This window comes from Dissoconium aciculare (assembly GCF_010015565.1).
Source record: "Dissoconium aciculare CBS 342.82 unplaced genomic scaffold K489scaffold_14, whole genome shotgun sequence".
NCBI lineage: Eukaryota > Fungi > Ascomycota > Dothideomycetes > Mycosphaerellales > Dissoconiaceae > Dissoconium > Dissoconium aciculare.
In genome coordinates, this window is record NW_022984964.1 from 407723 (window position 1) to 423456 (window position 15734).

A 15734-nucleotide genomic window follows, 5' to 3' on the forward strand; every position below is an offset into this window, starting at 1 on the left:
TGAACCCACCTGCATCTTTCGTGAGGAGCTCGAGCATTGCCACGAGAATTACCTTGCCTTACATCTGTGCCACTGTATTACAGCATTGCTCAAGGGAGGCTGCGGGCCTTCGTAGGACGCGTTCAACAACAGTTCCCGGTGATGCTTCTACTTGAAAGTGGACAGAGAGATGTGCAGAGCGGGATGGCTGACGATCAACGCGTGGGCTTTCCGTGATACTGTGACGCGATGTTCAACATGATCTACAATGAATTTGGGCCACTACGGACTTCCATGAACACGATGGAATCAGTTCATCTTTATTGCGATGCGCATAATCTTCACATAACATCAGAGAGTGAAGCTATGAAGCTCCGCCTCTATACCAGACGGCAGGCTCGTCAATGCACAGCCGTTCTATGAATACTCCCGGCTGGTTGGCGCGCCACATCCTACGCCAAACCCTTTATTTCCGTCCATATGGTTCGTCATCGTCAACTCCTCAGCCGGAAATCTCGCGAGCGCGGTCCGAATCGCTCCAACACGCGACCTATCTCTCACACTGAGGATTACATTGATCCAACACCGTTCTAAGCTGCCGATCGCGTCGTGTCACAATCGCCTCGTCCAACGATTCAACTCCGAGTGCTCACCAGTCCCCAACGAATCCATCGAGAATCGCCCAAAACTCTCAACCGAATTATAACAAACATGCCGCTCTGTGGAGGAACAAGGACGGTGCAGCGCAAGCTGGTCCTATTGTACGTCTGAAGCATTGCACAGCTTCCCACTTGACTGGGCCATGTTGCATTGAGCGAGCGCGCTTTGCGACAGTACCAGGCAACGATCACATACTGATGATTGAGGAACAGAGGCGATGGTGCATGCGGGAAGACTTCACTTCTCAATGTCTTCACAAGAGGATACTTTCCCACTGTCTAGTAAGTCGATACGCGCGCGTAAAAGATGAGCGAGGGATACAGGAAGTTTCTCCAAGCTGAACGACTGCTGTTTCATGGTTCGCGGGCGTGCCTAAGCAAAGCGCTGATCACGAAAATCTTCCATTGGAATCACAGCGAGCCAACAGTATTCGAGAACTATGTCCATGACATCTTCATCGACAATGTTCATGTCGAGCTATCACTATGGGACACTGCCGGACAGGAAGAGTTCGACCGGTTACGATCGCTCTCGTACGATGATACACACGCCATCATGCTCTGCTTCAGCGTTGATTCTCCTGACTCACTCGAGAACGTGGAGAGCAAGTGGGTAGGCGAGATTACCGAGAATTGTCCAGGCGTTCGCTTGGTCCTAGTTGCGCTGAAGTGTGACTTGCGGGAGCAACAAAGGGAAGAGGAGGAGGAGGGTGCACCCAATGATCCGAAAAGACCTATGATCGACTACAAGGCAGGTCTAGCTGTGGCAGAGAAGATTCGGGCTCTCAGATATCTCGGTGCGTTCACTCCTGAAACACAGTGGTAGGTGACACGTTCTGTGCTAATTGGATTGCAGAGTGTTCCGCTATGAAGAATCGAGGTGTGAACGAGGCCTTCACGGAAGCAGCGCGCGTCGCGCTCCAGGTCAAGAACGTCAAGGGAGACAAACAGAAGGGACTGTCATGCTCTCTGATGTAAGGATGACAGATCGTGCCCAACGCGCCGGGCTTCACGAATTCCAGAGGACACAAGAAACAACCTTACAGGTGTTCTCCTACCGCCGACACATCTGCACTCATCCCGCGACTGCCATCCCGTCGACAATCTTAACCTGCACCGGCTTGCCATTAATCTCCTGCAGTCTGCACTCGCCTTCGCCTGCGGTGCAGTGCAGCTTTTCCTTTGTGTCTCTGGCCTAATTTGATACACCCTTTCCACGGCGTTTGGCGGTTTTGTGGTTTGAATGCGATTTAGCCAGGGCTTTGTCGCGATACGTACACGCTGGCTACTTTGTTCATCATAGCGCAGTCTTCGCGCCTGGCTTCTGGTTCCTGCTAGAGCTCGGAGGTTTGCGCTCTGCACTACAGTGTCTGCGTCAAAAGTAGAAGGACAGTGGGTTGAGGAGTGGGAACCAAGTCCGTCCTCTTAACGCGCAGCCGAGACGCTGTATACATATATAATTATTGTTGGTTTAGTTTCATAAATTGTTGTTATCATTGATTTGAAACGGTGCCTGCCATGGTCTCTCTCTGTCGGATATATTCTGTCGCTTTTGCTAGACTGGATACACATGAGCCACGCGGATCTTCATGACCGTCTGTCTAAATAGACCGAATGCTGGAACTTGAGTCGATATCGACACACATATCAGCAGCTTTTATGAATTGTGAGCAAAACTATTGGAGTACAGAGGACCGCGGAGCCCAGTCAAACTTATTCAATTTGCTCATTATGCTGTCAGCATCGAGATTGTCGACAAGTAAACAATTGTCTGATCCATTGACGACTGTGGAAACCCCATGGAGTGGACCTCCGAAGTATTAGGGTTTGGGTTAGATGTCCGAACGCGCGTGATGGTACGAGCGCTCATCAATGACGTTTATGTTCGGAGCAGAACATGTGAAAGGAAATTCGGACCATTTCAGAGAAACATCAAACTTTCGCATCTTTCTGATCGAGTCTGTGAAGCAGCGACAGTCGGCTGTCCTATCAGGGACATGATCCGAAGTGGTGCGCCAAAATGCTGGCGATGCTGCACTCAAAATTCAGCGAGGTTTCCAGTCGGTGATCTCGGCAAGCTTTCGCGCACGCTCACGACGATCAGCAAAAGTGGCACACGACCAAGCCGTCAAGCTTTCCAGAGCGCATTGTGCCAACGCCCGGCACCTGGCAATGCTTCCACGAGTACACTTCACGTTGCCCGCCGGCTACAGAGTCAGTTTCGTCCCGCAACGCCACCCTCGCCGGCGGATCTGGGCAAGCCTCGCACTGCAAAGACCTATCGCCGCACACGAAAATGGCTTCGCCGCCTGATACGCCTGTCAATCGCTACGGCAGTAGTCCTGGGATTGGACACCTATTTCTACAATGCATGCCTCACGCGATCATTGCGGACATTCTACAGTGGACTCGTGATTGCCCTGGACTACCGCCTCAACTTTCGACCGGATCCTTGGATCGGTGACAGTGTGACCGACTTACACGCACGAAGTGCCCAACGCGTCTACGATCTCCTTCGTGCCAATGGTGGGTTATACCTCAAGATCGGCCAGGCAATCGCGATGCAGAGCGCGGTGCTCCCGCCCGAGTTTCAGAAGATGTTCCAGAAGATGTTCGACGATGCACCGCAGAATGATTGGAAGGAGGTGGAGAAGGTCATTCGGGAAGATTTTGGAGGCCGCAGCGTTGAGGATGTATTTGGTGTGAGTTTCACAGGTGAGCCAGGCAAAGGAGTGATCGAGAGAACAGCGCGCGCAAGTGCGAGTGTGGCGCAAGTACACTGGGCAAAATTGCCGGATGGACGAGAGGTTGCTATCAAAGTACAAAAGAGGGAGATTAGACGACAGACGGGCTGGGATCTTTGGGCGTTCCGTGTGGTGTCGAGGGTCTACTCGTGGTACTTCGATCTACCACTCTACCACCTTGTGCCGTATGTTTGCGAGCGTTTGATGGCTGAGACGAACTTCGAGTTTGAGGCGGATAATTCAAGGAAGATGCGTCAGCTCATCCAGAATGAGCCTCGCTTGTCAAATCGTGTTTACATTCCCGAGGTCTACTCTGAGCTGAGTGGTCAACGGGTCATGACGGCAGAGTGGATTGAAGGAGTTCGGCTGTGGGACAAGGAGGGGGTCATGAATTCTTGGCAAGGGGGATGGCGAAAAGGCTCTCCTGGAGCTGGTGGAGCTCAACTGCCTCCACTACCAAACTCAGTGCACGAGAACCTATCGAAGAACAGCAAAGCCTATGACGAGAAGCTCAAGCCAATTCGAGATGACTGGCGTGGAGCCGACAAGAAGGGCGGCTTGGGTCTTTCTTTCAAGCCCGTCATGCAAACCATGGTGGATCTTTTCTCCGCCCAGATGTTCCTCTGGGGTCTGGTTCATTGTGATCCTCACCCAGGAAACATTTTCATCCGCCGACTTCCCTCGGGAAAGCCTGAACTGGTTCTGATCGACCACGGCCTTTACATCAGCATGGACCCCAAGTTCCGCAAACAATACGCACTCTTCTGGCGAAGTCTCATGACATTCGACAACGCCACCATTGCTCGGATCACCCGGGATGAATGGGGCATCAATGCGCCAGACCTCTTCGCCTCGGCGACACTGATGCGACCATACGAAGGCGGTGACCGCAAAGTGCTCACGCGAATCAAGGACCTCTCCGCCAAAGAGCGACGCGAACGGAGCTTTGAGCTCCAGCAACAGATGCAGAAATCGGTGCGCGACATCCTGCAGAACCAGGACAAATTCCCACAGGAGCTCATTTTCATCGGCCGCAACCTTCGCATCGTCCAGGGCAACAACCAGTTCCTTGGGAGCCCTGTCAATCGCATTAAGATCACAGGATACTGGGCTTCACGGGCGCTGACCGAGGATCGTGAGGTGGATTGGGCAAGCCGATGGCGCGAGAGCGTGAAGCATCTGGCTTTCCGTGCGGCACTTGTAGGTACCGATGCGGTATTTTACTGGGCCAAGCTGCGACAGTGGTTAGGTTTGGGCAAGGGTATGGACGATGAGCTGGAGAAGGGAATGAGGAAGATGGCGGAGAGGTGAGTTTGCTTACTGATTGATTCTCTATTTCCTCCCTTTGATTTGGTCCTCACTTACTACAAAAGTGCACCTATACTGACATTGATGACTTTCCAGCATGGGCGTGGAGCTGCAACATGGCGTCTTCGATGGATGAGTCGACATCTGACCACTCTGCGGACCGAAATAATCGCCACTTTCTGCTTCCCTTCCGGGTGTAAAGAATATTATAGATGTAAAGATTATTATACACACTCCCCACCTTGTGCTGTTTTCGAACTCCTCACCAGTGGATCTCCCTTGATGAGCAAGGTGAAGGAGATGAAGCCGCCATCGCGTGATATTCTGCGAGATAATTATCTGATAAGAGTTGCAAATCAAAACAACTGTGATGCAGGGAAGTTCTCGGGCTTCTCGCCTCCATCTTGCAGTCCAAAACTGGAACCCCATTCCTGAAACCTTTTCCTGTGTCACGATGGAAACAAGCTACACTTTGCTTCGCACATCTCAAATTGCACAACTTCTTATCTCTATTCTCCGTCGCATTATCAAGATGTTATATTGATAGCTGTACTTGAACCCAATGGTCATTTTGAACGACGGGCCAAAAACTATAACAAAATGCGACAATCGTAGATGACACGCCCGACAGCTTGGAACATGGAATGCCCAGGTGTGTTCGTGAATATAAGGGAACAGTGTGATATTCAATATGCAACATCACGTTCGGGTTGTCGTTGCGCCTGCAGATGACCGTGATAGGATCAAACATGACCCAAAGACGTTCTTCTTCCACCAATCAATGAGCCGATAATGAGATCGTGTCCCTGACATAATTCAGATAATTCACATTCGGAAGCTTTCCATGCTGCACTATATCCGAGGACCCCCGAAAAGTCCGCAAGTCATACATTATTACACACTACAGTACACCACAGCAGTGGTATCCAATACACAATCACCATCGCCACCAATCCACAACATCCAGACAACTACCACCAACTCAACACTTCAAACACCACCAGCAAACACAGCAAAGATGCCTCGTCAATCTCGTGGTCCTGCCCGCCCCGCCGCTCCTCCCGCGCGCGCCCCGGCTCCCCAGCAAACCCGCCAGGCCTCCACCGCCGCTTACCCTCAACAGCGCCCTGCCGCCGCCGCTCCTCCTGCGCCCGTCCAGCAACAGCAAGCACCCGCCGCGAGCGGAGGCTCAGGCCTGTTCGGCCAGATGGCCAGCACCGCAGCGTAAGTCCCGCAGATATACAGAAAGTATCCAAATTCCCAAAGCGATCTCGTTCTGACTTGAAATGATGAACAGTGGTGTCGCCGTCGGCTCTTCCATCGGCCACGCCATCGGCGGTTTCTTCGGTGGCGGATCCTCCGCTGCTCCTCCCGCTGCGCCCGTCGAGTCGCTCCAGGCACAGCAGCAGACCAACTACTCGGCGCAGAACGCCGCCACTGGTGCTTGCGCGACGGACGTCAACAACTTCCGTAAGTGCATGGATGAGAACCAGGGCAGCTTGTCGATCTGTGGATGGTACTTGGACCAGCTGAAGGCTTGCCAGGCGGCGGCTGGACAGTACTAGATGCAGTGAAGAGAATCGGAGCGGAGAGAGATAGAGAGCAGGGGGATGAGATGCGATGATAGATTTTCATGTATCATAGGAAGAAGAGGGCGGCGGGTGTGGTGAAGGACATGGTGTGTTGGATTATACTTCCAAAAAGTCATTGTCGTTTTCCACTCGAAAAGAGAGCAAAGCACGAAAAAAGAAAAGTCTCCTCACTCAGATATATCACAAAAAAAGTTGAACTCTTCTCTTCGATGAAAATAATTACAACATAGCTAACTCTTGTAGAACGGATCCGTCTGTACTCTGAAGTTAAAGCGCAGTGGTGCAACACGACAATAGACTATATCCATCATTTGTCACGTCATAAACGAGTTCGCCTCAACCATTGATCAAAAGGTCCACTTCAATCCAGAACACGTCACGGAGAAAGACAATGATTACTTCGTTTTCGATCGCTCTGACATACTCATTCCCCTTCGTCGTTTTCTCATCATCATGACCATCTGAAAAACAATTGCCTAGTGGCGGATCGACGTGCTCGCCTCACACCGATCAAATCCGATCCTGGAAGCATTCCCGAGCTTTCGTCCCAGCATTCGTGAAGCATGTAGAAAGACAGGATGGCCAGCGGGCGACGACGATGACGAAGATCGATTTCCAGCAATGAAATCAAGCTATGGACAATCTGGGGACCGTACAAACGTGGGAGTGCGGTGGAGGATATATTTGGAACTGCAGTAAGGTAGGAAGAGTGAGATCGTATGTAATTCGTGGCAACATTATCATCTAGGAGACAGCAAGCTAATACCGAGAGCATCGTGCACCGATCGGGAGGCACTCGGTATAGAAATCCTTTCCTTTGGGAAGACAGACACGGAATTTTTCAGTCAGAAACTACATACATACAGACATACAATAGTACAGTCAAGCTCAAAGAACAGATGAAAGACAAAGACAAGAGAACTGCACGCGGGATGGAGGGCCGCAGACAGAAAAGACAACAGCATACAGATTGGTAGCAGTAACAAAGCTGATAATGGTGCAGGCAGAGCAGAGCGAAGGAAACAAAAGGAGGCCAGTTGACACTACAAGCAATGATCGTGATGAAAGAGGTTGTTTCCTCTTGGCGGCGTCGGAGATTCGCAGATCGATGTGAGGACGGGATGAAGATACATGAATGGAAAACTTTTGCGAGAGATGCAGATATTCTTCTCCAGGGTACCCGTATCCATTTTTGGTGTACTTTCTTATCTGCTGAATGAACGGCATTTTAGGGTTTTGGTCAGAAGAGAGCTGTCCAGCCAGTGGGATTGGACGTCGTCTCCACTTAGGCAATCTTGATTTGATTGAGAATGAACGATCAAAGTTCGAAGCGACAGACGGTTTCACGACTTCACACAGCCTGGCCGGCGCCTTGTTGCTGCTGGGTAGCAGTAGAAGTGGATGCCTGCACGACCGGCACGGCCGCGACATTCGCGCTCCTCGGTACTGCATCGCCAGCTGGTGGCGGCGGAGGAGCATGTTGCGGTGCCGGCGACGAAAATGTCGCGTATTGGCCCGCAGCTGGAGACCCCGCAGCACTGGCAGACAGCGACGCCGAGGACGACTTCGGCAGCGGTGTTTGCTGCTGCTGCTGTTGTTGCAGCGGCGTGCTAGGAAGAGGCAAAGGTGGTGGAGGGCCGCTCGGAGGTGGATGCGGAGATGCTGTAGCTGCAGGTGAGGGCACACCCCGAGCTTCGCGCGGAACGGAGGTTACAGGAGTAACGCCACCACGAGCCCGGCGAGTGAGGTCGTCGCTAGAAGTGGTCGCTCCAACGGCGCTCGAGCGCGCCGCGGGAGTCGCACTTGGGACTTTCTTCAGACGACTGGTACGCCAGTTCTCATACCACTTGGCGCGGGAAAGTTCGCGGAGATCGGAGCGCCATTCCGAAAAGATTGAATCGCGCAGGCGACCGAAATCGCAGTGATCGGAGTTGTTAGGATCAGCGAAACCCCATGGGAAGCGGCGACCTGGAGGCTGCGTTGGGTTGGCGCGGGCATAGGGAGGAAGGTCATATGCGTCCGGGGAGAGAATGGACATGGGAAGATAAGGAATGTCATCGTCCAGAGTCAGTGCGGAGAGCGAAGATTGGCGCTTGTGCGATTTCTTGGTTGACGAGACTGGCGCGGTAAGAGATGGTACGATATCGGCGGCCTCGCCTTCAACATCGCTGTCCATGTCCTCCTCTGAATCATCTTCCTCGTCACCTTCCAGCTCGAGAGCCTCAAGTGGGTCGAGCTTGCTCTTCTTCAAGCTCTGCCAGACCGCACGCTTGAGATAAGCCATGTGACCGGTGGTGAGTGTGTCAGCTTTAGCGATGACCGGTATGACAGTGGTCTTGCCCCAAAGCGAACGCATCACTTGTAGGTCGAGGTCGTTGTCCAAGCTGCCGTTAGCACTCTTTCCCCCACTGCCACCAGCCAAAGATGCGGTGATAGTCGTGTCCAAACGAACAGGATCCAAGATCAAGAAAACACAGTGGATGTGGGTATCGCGAACACCCGGGCTTCGCATCACTTTCTGCTCCTCGACAAAAGTATCCTCAAATTTGGCCTCCACGAAGGCTGTCATCTCACGCAATTGCAGATCAACGATATTCTTCTCCAATCCGACAGAATCCCAAATTGTGAGTCCGACACGTTCGCCATCTGTTTCTGTCTCGAGGTAATGTGAAGTGAAAGAGGTGGAGGTGGCCGTCTGAGGCTCTGGAGCGTCTGCCGTCTGTTGCTTGTGCGCAGGAAGTGCTAGTGTGTGACGAAGGAAGGAAATGAAAGAGCTCTTGCCGCTGTTTTTGGCGCCAATGACAAGTACACTGTTCAGCAAAGATGTCAGTGACCAATTCCGAGTACCTTACGAAAAAGGCGACATTCTGCTAAAGCAGTATCCAGGAACAACTTACTTGAATGGTGTCGGATCCTTTCTCCTCCGCACACGACGAGGACTACTGACGTTGGCAGGCGAGACGCTGGATGCGTACGAGTAACGACCACGATTCCGCATGCTTTCACCTCGTTCCGTTGTTGGGTCGACAGGCTCACCATTTGACGTCGCCGCGGAACGGGCGACATTAGCTTGTGAAGATGAAGCTGATCCTGATGCCATGGCTCCCGGTCGTGAGAAGTTGGCAGTCCCTTGTGTGTGGCCGTTCGCAGACGAGTACACCGCAGTGTTGCTATTGCTCGTGTCGGCCATGTAATGCTGGCCACCAATCTCACCAGCAAAGGAGGAGATGCTCGGAAGTGGATTGAGAGAAATGATTGGCGCTGGTCGGTTGGCATGGGCCTCCCGCGCGAGGCGCTCCTGCTCAGCGAGCAATTCGCGCTGCTTGCGTGAAGATTTGCGCAACATTTTGGGAGTGGTACGAGTGTGGGTCTGACTGTTATTGCTGCTGGAAGCGTGACTGGCCGAGGCTGGGGCAATAGAAGCGCCGCCCAAAGAATTCTTTCGCAGACGATTGCCGCTATGTAAGAAAGCAGACGAAGTGCTCAAGCGGGGAGGTGGGAGAGAAGATGAATCAACGCCGGCGGCGGGTTGTGCGCCGTGAAAGGATGGACGCGACACAGCAGACGGCGATGACGGCGGGTGCGACACTGGCTGCTGCACTTGTGACGCGTGCAAGTATTGTTGCTGAGAGGTGGGATGGTATTGTCCGTTTCCGGCAGTGTGATCACGACTGCCACTTCGGGAGATCCGGGAAGCGTAGTCGACAGGTAACGGCTCTGCAGATGTATAAGGAATGTTCTTCGCGGCGGCTGTGCTCGAGTTAGACGAGGCAGTCGCGGTTGCTTCCTTGCTGCTGGTACTGCGACGAAAGAGCGAACTGATGCTAGCACGTCGGCGTCGCGAGCGACTGGAGGTGGAATTGGCGTCGTCGCGTGAAGCGATCGTGACCGGAGAGGACGGAGAGACAGCGGTGGCCGTGAAGGCGGGATTGCTGGTGACGATGGTGGGCGCTGTAGTGATGAATGCGCCGGTATTGGCAGTGGTTGACGTTGTAGCCGTCGAAGCTGTTGTGCCTGAACCCGATCCCACTATACCACTGCTACCAATTGTACCTGCAGTTGGTGTGGTGGAGTGGGAAGCGGAGGTGTTCGTAAATCCGTGGTGGTGAGGGTGGTGAGGCAGGTGACGATCGCTCTGTTGCTGGTCTCGGGAGTCGGCCGCTGCTGCTTCACCAGTGATGATGTTCTTACCAGACATGTCTCAGAACGATGAACGCGTCGTCGAACACAAGCCCACACACACGACCAAGACACGCCTTTTCTCCCACAATGTTCACGCGTGCGCACGTTCGGCCTCGGCGATCCTGGCAAAAATCCGAAGCGCGCTCACTGATCAATTGAGAAGTATTGCGTCGGGTACTACACGAGCGCGCGTTCACACTATGATGAACCCTTTGTTTAGAGCCGGCGGTAGCCCAGCCAAGGCGGCCGTGCAAGGGAATCCTGCGAGAGGCCTGCTCTTCACCCTTTGCTTCCGCGGATGGACAGGTCAGAATGATGGGAGGGCCGGAGACCGGTGGCACCAGAATCGCTGTCAAATGGCCGTGATGACGAGGATAAATTATTACACTGTCTTTGGCCAAGGGGCATGTGAATCGTCAACGGCTGCAAAGAGCGAAAGGGGTTGCGAAGAGAGACGGGAAAGCTAGTGCTGGTCATCAATCAAGCGCAACCCATCGACTCCAATCGCCCGTCGTTCCTGGGTGTCTTGTCGTCGTTGGTGTTGTTCGCTTTCCTTCTAGGTGTTAGTAGCGGGTGCCGTTGAAATGCGTGCTATGCCTCCGTCCCTTGCGCTCTCATCGATCTTTCGCGGGCGGCTATATTTGCCTCGTCCTTAGTGCGCTCACTCGTCCAATATTTCGAAGTGAGAATCCTCTTTCGCTAAACCGAGCAGGGCCTGTCAAGAACAAATCTCCCAGCTGATGAGCTCAGTCGCAAGCTCGCGCTGCAGTGGAAAGAAATCACGACGGGTGTGTCGCAATGTCCTCCTTTCCTTCTAGCGCGAGAATGGAATGGTCTACCGGTGGGCGGTTCGACGATAGGGCGGGACTAGTCAGGGCGCGTGGTTTTTCGCACAGGGTCTCGTCGTGTCAAATCTGTATCTGATGTGGAATGGGGAGAACTTTTGTCGCAATAAACTGGAATGGCATGCAGGTGTGAATGAGAATCTCATGAGAAATGTTATGGAGGACAGGACGAAGAGAAACATCAGCGCGCGTACTCCGTCGACGTGATGCCATTCATATGCAAGCTGACATTTGACTGAACTCTCGATTGTGGCGCAAAACCGAAACACAGCCAGTGATTCCATGCATATAGTATATGCAAGCATCCTTTCATTCGGAACACCAAGCATCGAGCATAATCTATTCATTTTATTATCAAGGATCAGCGCGCGCGTACACATGAAGGCCAGCCCACACCTTCCGCCTCCAGCGCAGAGGTCCCTTGAAGTAGCAGGAGCAAGCATTATTATCAGATGAGAGCCCTGGACCGGACGCGAAACAAGGACTTGTCCATGATGGATTTCATATGGATCACGCGCAATGTTTGCTGGTCTAACTGCAGACTTCCAGAGGTTGTAAGCTGCGTGCTTCAATGGTGATGAGTAATCATTTCACTCTGTGAGCCCGACTCTACCTAGTACCTAGTATGTTCGCTTTTTCTGGCCAAATTTTGGTTGACGGCCGTTGACCCATGGTCGTCATATCCTCACCTCGTAACCATTCTGCGATTGATTGGTCATATTACACACCCAGGTGGTACTCACATGGGCATATTTGCAATTACGTTCCGTAGCCCTGCCAGTATTCTCGTGTCTGGATGCTTGGCACATTTATGATAGGTCAAAGCAAGGTCACATGATCAGGACGAGACCAACAATCTTCACAGCAACAGAAATTTCGTTCATTCATGAATATTTGACCCCCAACTATAGGTCGCGGTTGTCGCCCAATCGTGCAGCAGGCCATCTCTCGCGCCACGCCGGACCGTAGTAGTACACCACAGGGATCAGCAGAGCGAAGACGCTCATGATTCCAGTGTAGATTCTGTGAAAAGTCAATATCAGCACAAAATGGACGAAAAGTTTCCGCGGGAGAAAAATGGAGAGGACTCACACAAAGGAGTTCAGGTAGCCAAGATTGGCAACCCACTCAGAAACCTGGAAACTGAGGATGAAGGCGATCAAGCAACGGAATGAGGCAATGTTGACAAGCGAGGGTCCCGCAAGGTGAGGGTAGACCTCCAAGACGTAGACCGCACCGATGGTGTTAGCACCGAGGAAGCCGAAGGCCATTAGCCCAAGACCCAGGAGGAAGACGGCCCAGTGGTATTGTGTCTGGTTCTGACCAGCAACGCCGAAAATGATGGAGCCGACCAGCGCGCAGACCGTGGGAAAGATGAGGTTGAGGAGCTGATTCTCCGGGACACGCCTGCCGCGCTTCTGAGCGACCTTGTTGGCGATCCAGTCGGCCATGTTTCCGGTAACGAAAGCAACGGCGATGGAGGCGAAGATGATGGGGACCAGGCAGAGACCGAGCGAGAAGAAATGCCACCTGGGATTGAGATGTGTCAGCAGATGATCCATGCCTCTTCTGATGAGTCATGAGTATGAAACGGGTGAACTTACGACCATGGCTTTGTCAGAAGCGCAGGGGATGCAGTGTAGCCAGCAGCAAAGGCGCAGGCAATCATGGCGCTGTTTAACATGGTGATGAAGAAGATCTGAGGGTAGAAGAATGTGTAGAGGGTGTCGAGGAGAGCGGTGTAGCACTTATTCCATTGCGACGCGCCAGTGATGAATTGGATGTCGTATTTGAATGTGCGCGGCGCCACGGTGAATTTGCTCTCGTCTCGTGGGATGCCGTTCATTTCGCTGCGAGTGCGGGCCCAGCGGGTTTCGGGCATGAAGAAGAATGTACCGATCAGGAAGAGGACGGCGGAGCCGGCAGTGATGAAGTAGACAGAGCGCCAACTGATGTAGTAGACCCAGAAAGGTGCAGCCGCACCCAAGGCAATAATCAGAATACCTTGCAGAGCGAACACACCGGAGATCCAGGTATTGCGCTGGTGCACGTGTACCATATCCTGAATGATGAATGGGATCAGACTCTCGACGGTGCCGGCACCGACTGCCTGGACGCAACGCGCAGCGATGTGCATCTCGAGAGAAGTGCTGAATCCGGCCCAAATTGCACCGGCGACAGCGATAACGCCAGTGACGAGAACGACGGGTCGGCGACCGATTGCAATGGCCATGGGAATCAGAATCAGATTGGCGAGACCGATGACGAGGACAGGCAACGAGGCGAGCAGGTACACCTTCCAGATTGGAGGTGCATTAGGAAGTTCAGCCAAGAACTTCAAAGGGTCACTACCCACCGGTAGACCACCAGCTTCGGACAATGGCTTGAGGATCTTGGGGTCGAGCCCTGCATAGTCTAGGGCGAAGACGGGCAACAAGGCACCGAGGATCAACTCTGCGGCAGCGGCCAGCGCACCGAACAGGCAGAGGCAGGTCAAGCCAACGATCTTGCGCCTGGTAGTCAAATTGAGAGGGTCGCGGGGATCTTGTGTTGGGGCGGGCATCAGAATCAGCTCGCCATCGCGATAGAGCTCGTTCTGCATCAGAGGCACGTTCGTTGTGGTAGTGCTCGGCTGAGTTCCGAAGGTGTCGACATGTTTGAGGCGGGACTCTTCATCGCTGTTCAGAGAGCTGCTCTTCTTGGGGGTCACGTTGATCTGGGTGACGTCCTTTTCGTCCAGCTCCAAGGTGTGCACGCCGGTAGCGACAGAGGCCTTCTCGGCCAGATCGACTGGCGCCATGGTGATTGGAGGAGTTGTGTGAAGATGGTGGATAGATTGAGAGGAGGCAGCGACGGAGAGGTTCCCAGCTTTTCACACTGGCAGGTCGAAGGAGAGCGTCAGCAAGGGGGGATGGAAGGAGATATATACCAAATCACTAATGCCTATCTCAGCGCGCCATGTGAACGACTTTGCACCGTCAATGCCATGCCGTTCACAACAGTACCTGATCTCAATCGTTGACCAATGGCGCATCTCGCAAATACTTGGCTGTCCCCGCACACGGATCGTCGTCCCCACAGAACTAGAAACTGGGGTGAACTACAGGATGGTCACCTCGGGATAATCTCCAACGCGCTAGCCCGCCCCGATACCCTTTGTGGCATGGAGACATTTCGACATTGGCTCTTCGGACTCGGATACAGCCCAGAATAAGGCTAGACTTATGCAACGAATATTGACATTTAGGTACTGACCTGTTGTCAGGGAATGTAAGCCATCGCCACCAAAGGAAGGGCAAGAAGGAATTCTATTGCGGAACCGATTTCGAAAGTGATCACTTCGAGAGGCACTCACGTTTCGAAGAATTCGAGTTGCCACCAGAGTGAACCGCAACGTGAGGCCTCGACATGCAGGAATTGCCGTGGAGCAGCGAGACAGTTACTCTCAAGGCGAGTCAGCGGGAACAGCAGGATCTGGCCGAGATACCAAGAATTTCTTGTGAGAGCTTGATATCGCGTGCAATATCATTGTTCCAGCCTGCCTGCACTTTCCAGCGACATGCGAAGCCTGACGCGTGTCCTGTCTATTGTCTTAATGATCAGACGCAGATCCACTCCATTCGTGTTTCGAATACCAACACGGCGTCAAACGTTAGTAACGGTACAAACCCATAGACACATCGCGTGGAAGCAATAACGAGCAACGTGCTTCAAAACGGCAATCCGATGACGCTTGTGAGGAGCGGCGGAATTGCCAAGCAAACCAAGCAGCACTTGACACAAAGATTCGCAGTAGTGGTACGCCACCTCCTGCGAGCGGGGACTCGAATAGATCCTTGTCACTGGGTTGGCGTGCGAGCTGATACAAGTCGTATCAACATTGCTGAGGACGCAATGGAGACCAGATGGTCTGCCGGATGGCGATTGATCCTCCAGGGCTCTGATGGATGATAGAGTTTTCATGGATGAGCATCAACATCGCTTGAATCTCGTTGTGTTTCTCGAAGGGAAGACGTTCAGAACGGGAGCGGGAATCTCCGCTCGGTAGCACTTTAGGCGATTTCCCCCCGCGATTCTGCATCCATGCAGTCAGCACTATAATGATTGAAACAGAATCAAGTGGGCAATGATGAATGGCAAGTGCCCCGGGGAGATACTGTCACTGACGATGGGTGGCTGGTCGCTTCGGCCGCCACAGTGAGTCTCGATCGACAGGTCTTAGAGCAGACTTGGCTCTGGTTCACGCGACAGCTTCAGTAAATAATAAGCGACGACAACTCCTTGGCATTGGACAGAGGGTTTGCAGAAGCATTTGACACTCCGAGATGCAATACAGTATGACCAGTGATAGTTGAGCAAGACACGCATGTCCCGTGACAATAGATGCTTGACCATTGTTGCAATATGCTGTTCATGCATATGCTC

The 15734-nt window shown here is 52.9% G+C and overlaps 5 protein-coding genes across 5 annotated transcripts; 3 read left to right on the top strand and 2 right to left on the bottom strand.

Annotated features, from left to right (window-relative positions):
- The first annotated feature begins 546 nt into the window (after positions 1–546).
- On the top strand, positions 547–1934 carry K489DRAFT_76384 (rho3 protein-like protein). The gene is made up of 4 exons (XM_033608907.1): positions 547–740; positions 852–920; positions 1056–1435; positions 1495–1934. Exons 1-4 carry the CDS (start codon positions 691–693, stop codon positions 1614–1616), a joined length of 621 nt encoding a protein of 206 aa, XP_033456230.1. The 5' UTR covers positions 547–690; the 3' UTR covers positions 1617–1934.
- Positions 1935–2536: 602 nt separating this feature from the next.
- K489DRAFT_384102 (ABC1-domain-containing protein) lies at positions 2537–5166 on the top strand. The gene is made up of 2 exons (XM_033605776.1): positions 2537–4689; positions 4787–5166. The coding sequence occupies exons 1-2, from the start codon at positions 2636–2638 to the stop codon at positions 4824–4826; spliced, it is 2094 nt and encodes a 697-aa protein (XP_033456231.1). The 5' UTR covers positions 2537–2635; the 3' UTR covers positions 4827–5166.
- Positions 5167–5695: 529 nt separating this feature from the next.
- On the top strand, positions 5696–6491 carry K489DRAFT_384103 (uncharacterized protein). The gene is made up of 2 exons (XM_033605777.1): positions 5696–5914; positions 5988–6491. Exons 1-2 carry the CDS (start codon positions 5709–5711, stop codon positions 6253–6255), a joined length of 474 nt encoding a protein of 157 aa, XP_033456232.1. The 5' UTR covers positions 5696–5708; the 3' UTR covers positions 6256–6491.
- Positions 6492–8098: 1607 nt separating this feature from the next.
- K489DRAFT_297466 (uncharacterized protein) lies at positions 8099–9292 on the bottom strand (the record flags this gene model as incomplete). Its single annotated transcript, XM_033600333.1, has 2 exons — positions 8099–9092; positions 9180–9292. Coding segments are annotated over 2 exons (1107 nt in total), but the record flags the coding sequence as incomplete, so codon positions are not given.
- A 2922-nt stretch (positions 9293–12214) lies between these two features.
- On the bottom strand, positions 12215–13911 carry K489DRAFT_326223 (major facilitator superfamily transporter; the record flags this gene model as incomplete). The annotated part of the gene is made up of 3 exons (XM_033601889.1): positions 12215–12332; positions 12402–12839; positions 12914–13911. The coding sequence occupies 3 exons, from the start codon at positions 13909–13911 to the stop codon at positions 12215–12217; spliced, it is 1554 nt and encodes a 517-aa protein (XP_033456234.1).
- Positions 13912–15734: the final 1823 nt, after the last annotated feature.

What these genes read in the sequence shown, in the direction of transcription:
- K489DRAFT_76384 (XM_033608907.1), top strand. Translation starts at nt 691, where the DNA reads ATGCCGCTCTGTGGAGGAACAAGGACGGTGCAGCGCAAGCTGGTCCTA. An exon ending in GGATACTTTCCCACTGTCTA is followed by an intron (nt 921 to 1,055) that starts GTAAGTCGATAC and finishes TTGGAATCACAG; the next exon opens with CGAGCCAACAGTATTCGAGA. An exon ending in TCGGGCTCTCAGATATCTCG is followed by an intron (nt 1,436 to 1,494) that starts GTGCGTTCACTC and finishes ATTGGATTGCAG; the next exon opens with AGTGTTCCGCTATGAAGAAT.
- K489DRAFT_384102 (XM_033605776.1), top strand. Translation starts at nt 2,636, where the DNA reads ATGATCCGAAGTGGTGCGCCAAAATGCTGGCGATGCTGCACTCAAAAT. An exon ending in ATGAGGAAGATGGCGGAGAG is followed by an intron (nt 4,690 to 4,786) that starts GTGAGTTTGCTT and finishes ATGACTTTCCAG; the next exon opens with CATGGGCGTGGAGCTGCAAC.
- K489DRAFT_384103 (XM_033605777.1), top strand. Translation starts at nt 5,709, where the DNA reads ATGCCTCGTCAATCTCGTGGTCCTGCCCGCCCCGCCGCTCCTCCCGCG. An exon ending in CAGATGGCCAGCACCGCAGC is followed by an intron (nt 5,915 to 5,987) that starts GTAAGTCCCGCA and finishes AATGATGAACAG; the next exon opens with TGGTGTCGCCGTCGGCTCTT.